General features: G+C 38.8%; 1 protein-coding gene across 1 annotated transcript in view; it reads right to left on the reverse strand.

Annotated features, from left to right (window-relative positions):
* Positions 1-13,813, reverse strand: part of CPB1 (carboxypeptidase B1) — a 42,920-nt gene that overhangs the window by 3,731 nt on the left and 25,376 nt on the right. The window contains exons 7-10 of the mRNA XM_022582493.3: positions 12,720-12,830; positions 12,540-12,630; positions 11,660-11,862; positions 119-203 (exon numbers count right to left, since the gene is read on the reverse strand). Coding sequence (XP_022438201.1) covers positions 119-203; positions 11,660-11,862; positions 12,540-12,630; positions 12,720-12,830 — 490 coding nt within the window. The remainder of the gene's footprint in view (positions 1-118; positions 204-11,659; positions 11,863-12,539; positions 12,631-12,719; positions 12,831-13,813) is intronic.

A 13,813-nucleotide genomic window follows, 5' to 3' on the forward strand; every position in this document is an offset into this window, starting at 1 on the left:
AAATTCACTGTCAGGCAAAAGTCACATGCTTTAAATGATAGAAAGGAAAGACGCTGGGAACCGTTTGTTGCCTTTGAAGCACGTGGGTTCTTTGCACAGTTCTGACGCCAAGACTTACAGATTGTTGAAGCTCCTGGGCCATATTTGTACTTGGTGCTGTACAGTGTGGCAAGTTCTTTAATGGCAGCTTTAGCCATGCTGTTCTGCAAAAGAGCCAGCAGTAAGTGAGTGAAGAAATAAAAGCACACACCGACAAAAACCAAACATTTGTACATTATTTTTAAGACGTTGAAGACATGTAAGTCACAGTTCGGGTTAGTGTTTTAAACTTATTCAGTGCGCATCCCCATTTTCCAGCGAACTTTGTCATATGATCCAAGTGATTCTTGTGGAAGGATGTCTTCCCTAATGCCCTCCTCAAGCACTCACTCTGAGCTTCTCTTTGTCACACACAGAGTTGTGTCATATTGTGTCAATACCATTAGCTGCCCTCTGAGTTCTCAGTGACTTTTTCTGTCCTTTATCTCCGTGTCCCCAGGGCCTAGCCCAGGGTTTGTTACTTAGTGGTTACTCAGTAACTGTTTGTTGAAGCTCTGAGATGGTTAGCACTCTTCTTACCCTATTATTTGAGAATTAGGTCCTTACATTTATTTTAAATGATCGTTGCAGTAAAATCTGGGTCCTAGCTGTAAACTCTGTTGTATCCAGAGTTTATTCTTTTACTTTGTTTTCTTTTTTATTTACATAGAATTTAGTTGCTCTTTTTTTTTTCCTGGAATTCTTATTTAGGCTTGTTAAACATTTTTTTAAAAACCTTAGTTCAGGCTGGAGAAATGAGGCTATAGTGATTTGTAACTGTCCCAGATACCACATTTATTGACATAGTAAAATGTCACTGTGTGTGAAGAATTAGGTTATATCTAAGGATTAGTCTGGCAAATCTATCTTGTCTCTGGAGCTTGTGAGAGAAAAGCAGGAGGCAAGGAGGTCTTTGTGGTTGTGCAAAGAGATTGTCTACCTATTAGAGGCAAACAAAAATCAAAAACGTACAAAATAATTCCAAACAAAACAATGCAAAAACCACCTGGAAATAGGGCAGGTTATAAAGTGAAGATTAAGTCATGACAGGATTATGTGAGTTGGGGTTGGAGTGTTAAAAACCACTCAAAAGAATGATTGGATAGTCGGTGCAACCTTCAGTGATAGTGTAAAAATGTTTAAGAATGGACAATTCCAAGGAGGAGTGGTAGTTCCAGCGTGGAAGATTTTTTAGACCGAAAAATGAGAGAATATTTATTTTATTTCAAAAGGCAGAACATTGGAATTCCAGAATTAAAAAAAGTAGCAAGTATTAACTTACTTTTTTTTTTTTTATTATTAGAAGCAGCATCACCTTTTCATCAGACCCACTGCCCTCCCGCCCCTACACCCAGCCCCTCAGGGAGAAGGGCTGTGCACTCAGCTCCTCCCTGCACAGTAAACTCTCCAGTGTCCACTGACAAATTGTCTATTTAACTGAATCACTTTGAAAGCAAGCTTTACTTTTCTGTCTGGAGAACACAGATTTGTGAATCTGATTGTTACTACAGGAGAATTAGCCATAACTCATTCTGGCTATGAAACTAGCTATATTTCTTACTTTGGCATCATAATTGTCTTGTACATATGCCTGGAAAACTGTTGAAGTTGGTGATGACATCAGAATAATTCTGTTTCTACAAAGTAGCAGCTTCCCTTAATCCTTGTTCTAATATTAAAACCAGTTCAGTCAAGTCTTAAGTCAAATTGATGAGGGCATGGCTGTAAGACTTTAAGAATTTCAGCTCCCAAAGCATCAATGCTTCATCGAAACAAGTGGTAAATTTGGAAATTTAAAAGGAATTATAAAACTTAAATCATGACTTTCTGGTCTGAAATGATGCAATCAGTTTCTTGGAACTAACTTATTATTCTTAGAGTTTTGGGACAGTAATTTGAACATTTTAGGGTTTCATTTCCCTTTTTCCCAAACTGGTAAACTAATATGTGCTTTGTCATACTGTATGGAATCTTTACTGTTGTGATCTAAAGGTATTGTTTCTGTTGTTTAATCTTATTCTAACCAACATACTAGAGTTAGGTCTTCTCTCCATCCTTTAGTATAAGGCCTGTTGCCAGTTGAAATCAGAAATAATGTGTAAACATTGCACAATGCTCAGAATACATTTAAAACCATCTTTTAGAGATGTGGAACATGGTGAGGTACTTGTTCTTTTGGTAGGCAAACAACATGTTTCCTACTGTTCTACAATTTCTTTAACTTGCGATTCATCCAAGGAAATTTCTAGTTACTTATTTTTCTGTAAGGCAGAACCTCTAATCCTAAAGAACTCTTATTCCTTCCCTAGCTACCTTCCTCAGGCTTTTCTTCTGTTCTGCTTTTTTCCCCCCTTAAACCTTGAATTCTTACTTTTAGTTAGTAGAAATAAGATTCTAATAAATTCCAGGCATGTAATGTACAGCAGGGGTCCCCAACCCCTGGGCCGTGGACCAGTACTAGTCCGTGGCCTGTTAGGAGCCGGGCCGCACAGCAGGAGGCGAGTGGTGGGTGAGTAAGCGAAGCTCCGTCGGCCGCCCCCCCATTGCTCGTATTACTGCCTGAACCATCCCCCTGCCCCACCCCCAGTCCATGGAAAAATTGTCTTCCATGAAACCGGTCCCTGGTGCCAAAAAGGTTGGGGACCGCTGCTGTATAGCACTGTGACTGTAGTTAACAATACTGCGTCGTATACTTAAAGATGCCAATGAGAATAGAGCTTCAATGTTCTCACCGTAACAACAAAATGACAATTATGTGAGGTAGAGGGTGTGTAAACTAATGTGGTAAACATTTTACAGTATATACGTGTATCAAATCATCACATTGTTATATGTCAATTACATACCAGTAAAGCTGTAAAAAAAGGAAATTCTTCAGGATTAGTTCTAAATGTGAGAATTTATGATGACTATAGACAATTTAAGACAAGATCATTGTCTTTATCTCTTGACCTCCTGTGTGTCAGATGGCTTTCAAGTCCCTCAATCTTTTTATTGGTGTAACATAAGAATTGAGTTATCTGGCAAAATTGAAGGGGCTTACTTGTGATCTGTTATTGCTTCTGATTTATCAACTTATCCATTTAGTCATAACTACCCTTAGGGCCACACAAAAATGTTTAGTTTGCCTTTCCTTAGAGCGATAACCAAGTGCTTTCTAAGCCTTCAGAGGCATCTTTTGGAAACAGTTGCTCTGCCTGTGATGCTGAGGCAATATCTAAGATTGATGTTAACTTAAAATGGCTGTTATTTTGTCCCTGTCACGGGTACCCACTGAAGGAACATCTAGTCTGTGTCTCAGCCTTGGTTCTCCTTGTCCTAAGTTGCTCTCTCATCTTGATGTCTACCTCATCACTTGTCCTCTGACCATCACCTCATCATCACATCCTTCAATGACTCGCTCACCTTCTGTTGGAAGTCTGGCCTCCTTTCTTGACATAAAGAGCCTTTGTGAGCTTGTCCCCCTCTTCCCTCTCAGGCTGCATCACTTGCCGTGCATCCCCATGTTCCTTCCGAGCCAGGTTTCCCTGAACTACTTTCCGTACCCTTCCCCGCCTCTCCTTACCTCCATGACGTTGGGTGTCCTTCTCCCTTTGTAGGAAATCTCATTCCCTCTTTGTTCACAAGGAGGCTTGCTATTGTTCTTCCAAATTCAGTCTAAATGTCATCTTCTTTGCAAAGCTGCCCCCAACTCTCTTAGGGAGCAATGAGCACCCCTTCTTGGTGAGGGCTCACATGTCTCTATCAGAGTTCCTATCACTCTGTGCTGTAATCATTTGTTTTTGCATCTGTTTGTCCCCTAGGTGAGCTTTTTGTGGGGGGAGGATTCTTGGCTATTCATCTTGTATCCTCAGCGGATTGCATTAACACCTAGCACATTGTTGGTTGGTTGATTTAGTCTCTTCCTAGGGCTTCAGGTGAGCTTGATTTGGATGGGGGTGCAGAGTGCTGAGCTCTACAAAGGCTGGACTGTGACCCCCCTGAGTGGAGATTGAGGATGCTTGTGGGGAGAGTGGTGGTACCATGCAGTGATGGTTGATGGGTTACCACATTTAGACATTGACCTCTGCTGGGCACTTAACTTATTTCCTTTGATTAAAAAAAAAGTGAAGTCTGTAGACCCTTTCTCTCAGCCCCTCTGAGGCCAAGGGACAAAAAAGTCAGAGCAGACGTTAATCAACCAAAATATCATATTTTAAGTTCCAAGTATTGTAACAAAAATCCCTGGAATCAGTGTGGGTCTTTTTTTTTAAGAGTTCAAATACTTTTACAAATGTTGCTCATTTATCTTCCTAACATTATCTGTCCACATTTCATCAACACAGAATTTTCTAGCAGAATGGAATGCCATGGGGGCAGCACGCTTGGTGGGAATGTTCCAACCAAGCTGGGTGACTGACCCCTGCCAGAAATGGTAGAGAGAGGGGTGATTCCTGAATTTGCTAAAATATTAGAGAGGTAACTCCTTTTCCTTGTATGTTTCTGTAAAAAGGGACTAAGACAGCTGACAAAAGACTGGCAGAAACAATAGTACATCAGAGAGCATGATCCATGTCTTGAAACTCTAATTAATGACATTTTCTATGTAACCTGTCATTTGAGGGAGATCTTACATCCTTGCTCAGTGGGTTCAAAATAAGAACTAACATTTACATAAAACCTTAGACTTTGACAAAGAGCTCTTGATAAGAGCTAGATATTTTTATCCCCATTTTACAGATAAAAGAACTGAAACTCGGAGAGGATAAAAGAACTTGCCCAAGGGCATGCAGCCCCATAAGTGGCTGACTTGAGCTAGGTTCTTCTTGCTTTAAATCCTGTGCTCTTTTTCACTTCTCCTTGTGGCCTTGGAATACTTCAAAAGAAGTGTTGCTAGAGCTGGTTTTACCAGTTGTAAAGAACAGAAGGAAGCTAAATATAAATCAGCCTCAGAGAAAACTTTGCTTTCAGTCAAGGCCAAACATGGCCAGCCTTTATTAATCCTTAGATATGAGTTTCCTACCACGTCTTATGCATGTTCTCTTTTGTCACCTGTTTTCTTAAAAAGAGGCCTTGGTCATAGAGCAAAAGACAGAGAGAGTCTAAAATGTCACATCTAACTCAAAGCTCAAGAGACAAAGGACCAACTAGTGTAACATTTCCCCAGGCTCTGAGCTCCAGGGGGCTGGTGAGATGAATAAGGCGAGGGTGTTCTTTTCCACTGACCTGCATTCCTAAGGAACATGTGATCAGGAAGCCCCGTCTCGTGACTGTGCTCATGGTCGTCATTGCAACCTCTACGTACACAGCCAAGTGTCATGACAGTGGGGTCTCGCCTCTTCTAATCTTCCACTGGTCCATCATTACCGTACAAGAAAACGAAAGCCCCAAACTGACGGTGGGGTATATACCAATTCAAAGGGAATTTTCTTCAGAACTTTGCTTCTAACTTCAAGTTCTGAGTTTAACCATCCCTCTGGGTGAATACATGTGATAATGGAAGCGTCAAAATGATCTTTAGCAGCAGTTTCCTTCCTTCTGTCCTGTGATAATGGGTAGCTTACACCAAGGGACCAATGAGGAATTGAACTTTTATAAGTTTGGTGCGAAAGGAGAAGCCTCTAAGGCCTACTGAGGCAGGGACTGAGGAGAAAGCCTTTGAAACAAATATGTTTCTGAGAAAAAGGAGGAGAGTAAACAAGTGCAGACTCTGGTTGCAAAGCCTTGAGATGAAGAAAAGGCAAGGAGTGTGGGAAGGCCTGCTTTAGAGAGCAGGGCCTGTCTGTTCTGGCAGACTCCATGGGGAGCGTGGCAATGCTTTCACTGATGGAAACCAAATTCTTTCTTTGCCTGATCTGAATACATATTTTTAAGCTCTTTAAAATTCAGGTAAAATGTGAAGCATGAGTCAGCTGAAGTTGCAAAGTCCAGAATTTTTTTTTTTTCCCCCGGTGGCGGTAGTGCTTCTTCCAAATAAATGTTAAAAAATAAATGCCGTATGATGGGAATGTACTCTCCCACACTTGAGATTTGCAGAAAATTGTAAGCTCTTTGTGAGGAGGTGTAGGATCCTGAAAGCCAGGGACCTTTGGCCAGGAATGAGACTTTTCTTACCTTTGCTTAAAGCAGGGTTTCTCCACCTTGGCACTTGTGACACGTGGGCTGGATAATCCTTTGCCGTGGAGGCTTGTCGTGAGCTTTGTAGGGTGTTTATCAGTCTCCCCTGGCCTCCACCCAAGGCATGCCGGGAGCATTCCCACAGTGACAACAATCAAAAAGGCCCCCCACCCCCACCCCCGCCAGATGTCCTCTGGGGGAAGGGAAGGAGGCAAAATTAGCTTAAAGGAAAGTCAGATAAAAGATGTAATTATGTTAAAGAAGAAAGTATTTTAGAGAGAAAAACTGAAAAAGAAGACAGCTGGTTTTAAAGGTGCTCTGAATGCCTTGTTTTCCTCTGCTGACGATAGTACAAGTGTCTCCGAAGCCCCGCTGCTAGGTCACACCTGCCAAAATCACACTTTACCTGCAGGGTTGCCAGATTTAGCCAAAAATACAGGATACCCAGTTAAATTTAAATTTCAGGTAAACAATGAATGCTTTTCCAGTATAAGTCTGTCCCATGCGATATTTGGAGCATACTTAAACACTAAAAATTATTTGTTTATCTGAAATCAGATCTAACTGGGAGCTCTGTATTTGACGTGGCCATTCTGTTTACCAGGTTACTGGCTCCAGGGCCCGCTGTGACACAGGAGTCATCCTGACATTAAAGTCCTCGGTAACCTGGTTACCTCACTCCCACTCTTCCTTCGAGAGAACATTCACAACAGGCTGACCCCCTCTGCTCCCTTCCTCACGGCAGGAACCAGGGTTTATGCCGAGCACTTAATAGGTGCTCAGTGGAATTTCTGGTAATTGCCTGATGAGTCATGTACTGACCAGGCCCTGCAAGAGAACTTTAACAGGCCAGAAAGCCACTTAAAATGTATAATGGTAAATCAGCACCCGGTTTCTCTAATCAAAGAAATTCTGCAGTTGTCATTTAAAATTTCTTTGGTCTTATAAGTGAGATTAGAAATTCTGAGAAAATTCCTGAAGCAAATGTTCTGTGCCTCCAGTCCTGCCTAAGCTGCTGGCAGCCTGCCTGACACAGGGACTGTGACCCGGTTGCTCTTGTTATTAGGCAAGGACGTGGTGACAGCAGTGGTGGAGTGTGCGCATGACCCTGCAATTGTCCACCTCCTAATCACAATATTTCTTCCCCCCTGATTTTTACGTTTATCTCTAATCATAGTCCCGGCTTATGCTCACGTGCTTGGGTGGAGCAGTGGGTTTCTGTTTTGGTGGCTCATTAACTAAAGCTTTAATTAAGAGGTAGTGAGGTGTCTCTGGACTAGAAGGTGTTAGATTTTAGAAATGGATTTCTATCTTTTGGTCAAGTTTAATAATTTTTCAGAAATTTTTAAACTGTCATATTTCTCCTGGTTAATGTACGTATACCCATGCAAGTACTGGCCAGAATCATGAAGACTGGGCCCTGAGAAGTCAGGGATCTTACTTGACCAGTGTAAATCCTTAGCAGTGTCCGGGGTCAGAGGTAATAATGATATATTTGTGGGATAAAAGACTTTATTTAATGAATGGTCTTTTGCAAACCGGCTGCATGGAGCACCACCATAGAACACGGCCACACAAATATGTGTGTGTGCATCTTTGGAAGTTGGGGCAGCTTAGGAAATTCTTCAGCATCCACTAGCTCCATGCCCAAGGCTGCCTCTACTACTGGTGTTGGCTTAACCAAGCCTTCATTGTCTAAGCTAGAAAGTGAGAAAGCAGAACCAGAGAAATTCCAAGATTTCCACCTGTGAAATTCTGTGCTTCTAATGTAGAAATGTAATGATAGATGCATGCCCTGGATTGGCATCTTTGTGTAGTATCCATCAGCTTTCCATTTGGTCAGTCTGGGAAATGGGTGAAGATACTTAGTTGATTGGTATTATTCTGGGTTCCTGCTTTTGAATTTAGAAGTAGTGTTATAGTAATAATTATTATTAACAGAGCCGTGTGTGCCTCCTTGGGGGGAAGGTAGACCAAAGATTGGGAGCTTTTCCATGCTCAATAAATGCAAAGATATGGATAGGTTTGGGAGCCTTTTCAATTATGTCTCCTAGTTTTTATTTCCTCTGATGATGAAGAGGTCATATAACTCAATATTTCATTACCCTTTAGAATTTTGGAAATGTAAAGATATTCTTTTTCTGGATATTAAAACTTCCTTTGAAGATAGTGATAGCTTTATACTGAAGAAGTCAACGCTGAGGGACTGGACGTTTATGAAGTCATTGGAAACTCACAGTGCATTTTGTATTCTTTCTTTAAATAGTATATGCGTGTAAAAACAGTTTGCGGTCAGGAAAGCATTATGCATGTAAGACACTCTTATGTTTCCTCAAACTTTTTTTACTCATCTGCTGAAGATGTATTTTTTGGTAGCCTTTGTAATCCAGGCTATTACTTCTGTACTTTAACTTCATTGGTCCTTTGCATTCCCATCTCTGCCTTTCTTCCCTCTGAAGGTTGTCTCCTGATATAAGTAATTGTCAGGTAATCTACATGTAAGATCTTTCAGAAATGAAGCCGTACACATTTTCTTCAGGACTCAAATGTCAAAGGATTGCTACTTAACGGTATGTTCTAAATTTGAACTGAGAGAGTGCTAATGTTTCTATACAGAATAATTCCCTTCCAATTATTTCACTGAAGCATTTTTTTAGCTACAAATATGATTTTATATACATGCATATATATATACTAAAACCTGTGTAAGACAAAGTCAGCTTTGTAGTCCTGTAAGAAAATTCTGAGTTATCTATAATGTGGTATGGTGCCAATAATTCATCTTATTAGTCTTTTACTATCTTTTGTTTTCTACAGTGGGGTCACATTTTTCTAATTGAGAATTAATATGGAGGCACTAGATTTAGGTGGAACATTCATCTTTCTAGGTCAAGAGTTTTAGTTTTTTAAAGTGATATCCTCATTACAAATAAAAACCATGGAAAAGCCAATATCTTTCTTCTTGGGAGACTCAAATTCCCTTTTGGCTATACATGTATTTGTGATAACACTATAGTTATGAGTTGTTCTAGCAAAATGTTCTTAGGAAGTAAGTGAATTAGATTTATACAAAATAAGAAAAAGACTGAAAGGATTTCTAGTTAACTATTCAAATGATTTAAATTGTTTTGGGGTGCCAACTAAATTCAGATCTCAAATGAATCAAATAATCAAATAATATGCATCTTAGATTTTACTGATGGCATTTAAGTATCTCTTTTAAGATACTAGGCAAAATTTTAATCACAGAAAAGATTATTGGAAATTAAAGTAACTTTTAAATCAATGTGTGTGATATAAGTGCAAAGAATTTTTTATTTTATTCACCTATCTTATGCTCTAGAAAACATAAGAAGTAACATGTCCTTTTCCTTGAATTTATTAGATTTGTGGGTATAAATTTAAACAAGGTAAGATTATTTTGTGGTTTATGCTTGTTTGAGAATTGATTATGAATATTTTACTTTGATATAGTTCTGTTTCACTTCTTTGTTAATTAGAATTTAAAAACAATTTTGGAGGATGGAATTTCTAATATATATATATATATTTTACTATTACCTCTCTTTCCTTGATTTTAAATGAAGAAGTGATTCTTAGAGGAAAGTATCAGTGGATCACATTCTCTGGAATGGTTTCACACCATTTGGGGCACATATTGAATTGGCCCACTAAACCCACTTTGAGTCTTGGGTCTTTTCCTGGAGAAACCACAGGAAGTAGCAAGAATCATTCATGAGATTCTAAAGGTAGAACTTACTTGATTCTTTTTTTTAAAGGAAAGTTTGTAGACTTCTAGAGCAGTCATATACTATGTTATTGTATGGAGCCAGTGGGGCAACAAAGTTTTCATTGCTAAAAGGGCTTAAACTTATTCCCCAAGTAAGAAAAAGTATTGAAACTTCGTGCAGCAGCTCAATTCCAAAGAACACTTTAAGCTTTTCTGTTAGCATTAGTCTTTTAGTGTTTATGTTTAAAACTAGTTATTAAGCAAATTGGATATATTGGTGGTTACATTTAATATGGTTTATAATTTTAGTTTTAATATTTTACTTACTAACTCATTCGTGCTTAGTTTGTATGGCTTTGTGTTTTTCTCTTTTGATGTGGTACAGCTTAAACATATTCACATGAGTTAAGCAAACAACATACCCCCACCTCCTCTCCTCTGGTGGCCCTGGAAATCGAGGACTGAAATGAGGAGCTGACCACACCCATCTCTGGGACAGCAGGCCTGTGAGCACCCACTGCTGGGAACACTTACAGACTGAGCCTAATTGGAAAACTGAAATATTGAATGGTTCCAACTAATGATGTCCTGTTTTGTTTTTTGGCTACAGATAGGGAAAATGGGAAGATTTTCCTGAAATGAAATGAAATGAAAAATAGCATTTTTTTTTTTTTTTTTTTAAAGAACAGGACCTGGCTAACTATTAGCTATCAGTTTTCTAAGAAGCTGAGTTATTTTTCCATTTTGCTCTTCACAAGATATTTACAGCATTACATGTTTTATTTGGTCTCTGAAAGACTGAATCTGAAAGTACAAAACAGTTTCCAGTTGATAAAGTTATTGGGTCTTTGAATTTATGCATTGAGGTAAGCCAAATATCTATGTCGTTGTCTAGGTGGAATACTTTTTTTTTTTTTGGCATAACTCAAATGCTTTAAATCTTACACTTGTTCTTTCAGATCATTGGTCCCAACTTCTGGCAGCCAGATGTTCATAAATTTAAAAAAAAGTTGAAGGATTCAAACCTGCTTATTTAAAAAATTTATACATTGATGTACCATATTTGTTAATTTGAATAGTATAAAACTCTTATATTATTTAACTTTTCATGTGGTTGTATCTTGATTCTCCAACAAGATTGCTAATTTTTTGAGTCAGGGATAGTTCATTTTCTTTGCAATATTTCTCATATATAGTAAGGACCCATTCACATCATTTGTTCATTGATTGATTTACATCTGTGTCTCACCTAATCCAACAATTTAGAAATAAGCAATATTAGGATCTTATCGCTTAACCAGATATCAACCAAATGTGCAAATTCCTAACGACATCTGCCATACTCTGCCTGTGCATGTCAAATCCAGCTCAAGGCAACTTGATAAAATTGACTTTCTGATTAAGATTATGTATGAAGTGAAGGAACTTTGTTGATTACCTCAGATGCGTCTGAAATCATCATGTGTGTCAGTGCTGTGGTGAAGCAGGAAGAAGTGGAACTTGTCATTTTGAAGATTAGTGAATTAACCGCATTTTGGCGATCATTCCCTACATCAAAATCACATTTCTTCTAGCCAATTTATGTAGCCAATTTCAGATGCCTTGTAAATTTGTGTTGGTAAGTTTTTTGCTTCTATTACCGAAAATCAAGAATGGAACTTCCTGAAATTTTTTGTATATATATATATTTTTTCCAGGAATAGAATTTAAAAATCTCAACAGTGAAATACTATATCTACTACCATGACTACTTACCAACTCAGCATTGTTCTTGGGGAGTTTGTAATCATAGGAGTAAGGGTAGAGTATCATCTGGGAGTATGAGTGGATTGTCAGATATGCTTTGATGGAAGAGAGGTTGTTGCGGATGAAATTAGCCAGGGCCTTGGTCTCTTTTTCAGACTCTGCAGCAGATCCACAGTAAGTTTCATCACAGGGGTTTTTAGAGGCTCCGATAGCTGGAAAAACGTATTGTTGTTAATGGCAAATGGTCATCTACTGACGTTCCCACAGGTCATGTTTCAAAATTTCAAATTAGAGAGTTAGAGAGTTAAAAAATAAGTTGTTTTCACAGGAGTTTTTATAATCATCCTCAGGTATGTGTACATTATAAAGTATGCATACATTTAATCACAAGAGTAGGGTGTTTTTAAGCTAACAGGCTAAAAAGTTGCATGTGAACTCACCAGTATGTCCCTGTGTAGTGCTAAACAATGAGATCAATATAGTGTAAGAAGATTAATAAGTAGGAACAAACTAATATCCATGAGAAATTTCTATATTAGTATAATCATTTACTGAGAGTTGAATCACAATTGTATTTAAATAATTGTTTAAATAATTATTTAATGATGGTCTCCTCTAGATTTTACATTCCACAAGTAGTAGGATTATGTCTGGTTTGTTCAGTCTTATGTTTCCAGCGTCTAGCACAGCTGGGAACATAATAAAATAAGCAATACATTTTTATTGACTGAATAAACAAGCTGTTTATTGTCTGTGCTTTCAGAAAGTTAGAACTCTAAAATATAAAATTTTATATTTTTTTCTTATTTTAGACACTAATGTGTTTTCCTGTTACTTTCTTCCTATGCTTTTCAAAAGATGCATGCAAAATGGTCAGCCAGATACTTACTGCACCAACCAGCATCAAAATTTCTGTTGGGGTCTGTGCCAATGCAGGTGGATCCAGCGTTGGTGGAGCGGGTCTTTCTCCACATTCGGTACTGAAAAGTGCAGTTTATGGTTAGGACAAGTATAGTAGAAAGTGGTTGGTTTTAATTTCATTGGCCCCTCTCAGTATTGGTTCATATACCTTGGTCCAGGTATAGATGTAGCCATCGATATTGACCACAGGCAAGACATAAAAGTCTAGCTTGTCGAGAAATTCTGTCATGTTGCTCTCATGTCCATAGGTGCGAACAGCCTGTGTATAAATTACAAAGCAGAATTTCATGGAAAAATGGAATGCATTATGCTGCTAAAATTTACATAGACGAGATGAATGTTGACTTTGGTAACAAAAGTGGCATCCCCTTTTGAAGTAGATATTATTAATATTTAAAAAGCAAATAGCAAAATATTACTGACAGTTTTGTTTAAAATAGTTTCTAGTTCTTCCCTTTTTCTAGGATACTCTGTTTCGGTGGTCCCCAACCTTTTTGGCACCAGGCACCGGTTTCGTGGAAGACAGTTTTTCCACGGATGGGGGTGGGGGGTGTTCAGGCGGTAACGCGAGTGATGGTTCAGGCGGTAACGCGAGCGCTGGGGAGCGGCAGATGAAGCTTCACTCGCTCACCCGCCACTCACCTCCTGCTGTGCGGCCCAGTTCCTGACAGGCCGTGGACAGGTACCAGTCCACAGCCCGGGCGTTGGGGACCCCTGCTCTATTTCATCCATATATACCTCATATAATTATTACTTTTTATTTTAACTATTTACTTTAAAGATGAACGAAAATTCAATAAAATTAAAGACTTAAAGAACGTGAATACTCATTTCCTTTGAAATAGTAACTGTAATAACTTTTTTTCAAAGTTAGTAGGATATGAGGGTAAGAACTTTCTTTCAAAGTTAGTAGGCTATGAGGGTATTCCTAGTAAGTAAGGAATGTCTGTGGATGGCTCTGCATGTTCCTAATACTGTCATCTAGAAATTTGTTTAATTTTGGTGAGACCTCCTGTAGATGGTCTCAGTAGAGGAAGAAGAATGAAAAAGGCTCCCACTATGAAGTGAGATCACACTGATGGATTTTGGAGAGGCTCTCACCAAGTCTCAAGTTGCATAATGATGGAAGTCTTCTTCTTATTCCTCTTACTTGAGAAGGGAACTCTGTTAAGGGTCTAGCTCTCCCTGCTAAGTGATGTGGATACCTATCTATGAATGAAGGACCTCATACCCATTTATTAT

The sequence above is a fragment of the Delphinapterus leucas genome, chromosome 4 (assembly GCF_059928025.1).
Source record: "Delphinapterus leucas isolate spDelLeu-1000000601 "Yukka" chromosome 4, BTC_Dleu_Yukka2, whole genome shotgun sequence".
In the NCBI taxonomy this organism is placed as follows: domain Eukaryota; kingdom Metazoa; phylum Chordata; class Mammalia; order Artiodactyla; family Monodontidae; genus Delphinapterus; species Delphinapterus leucas.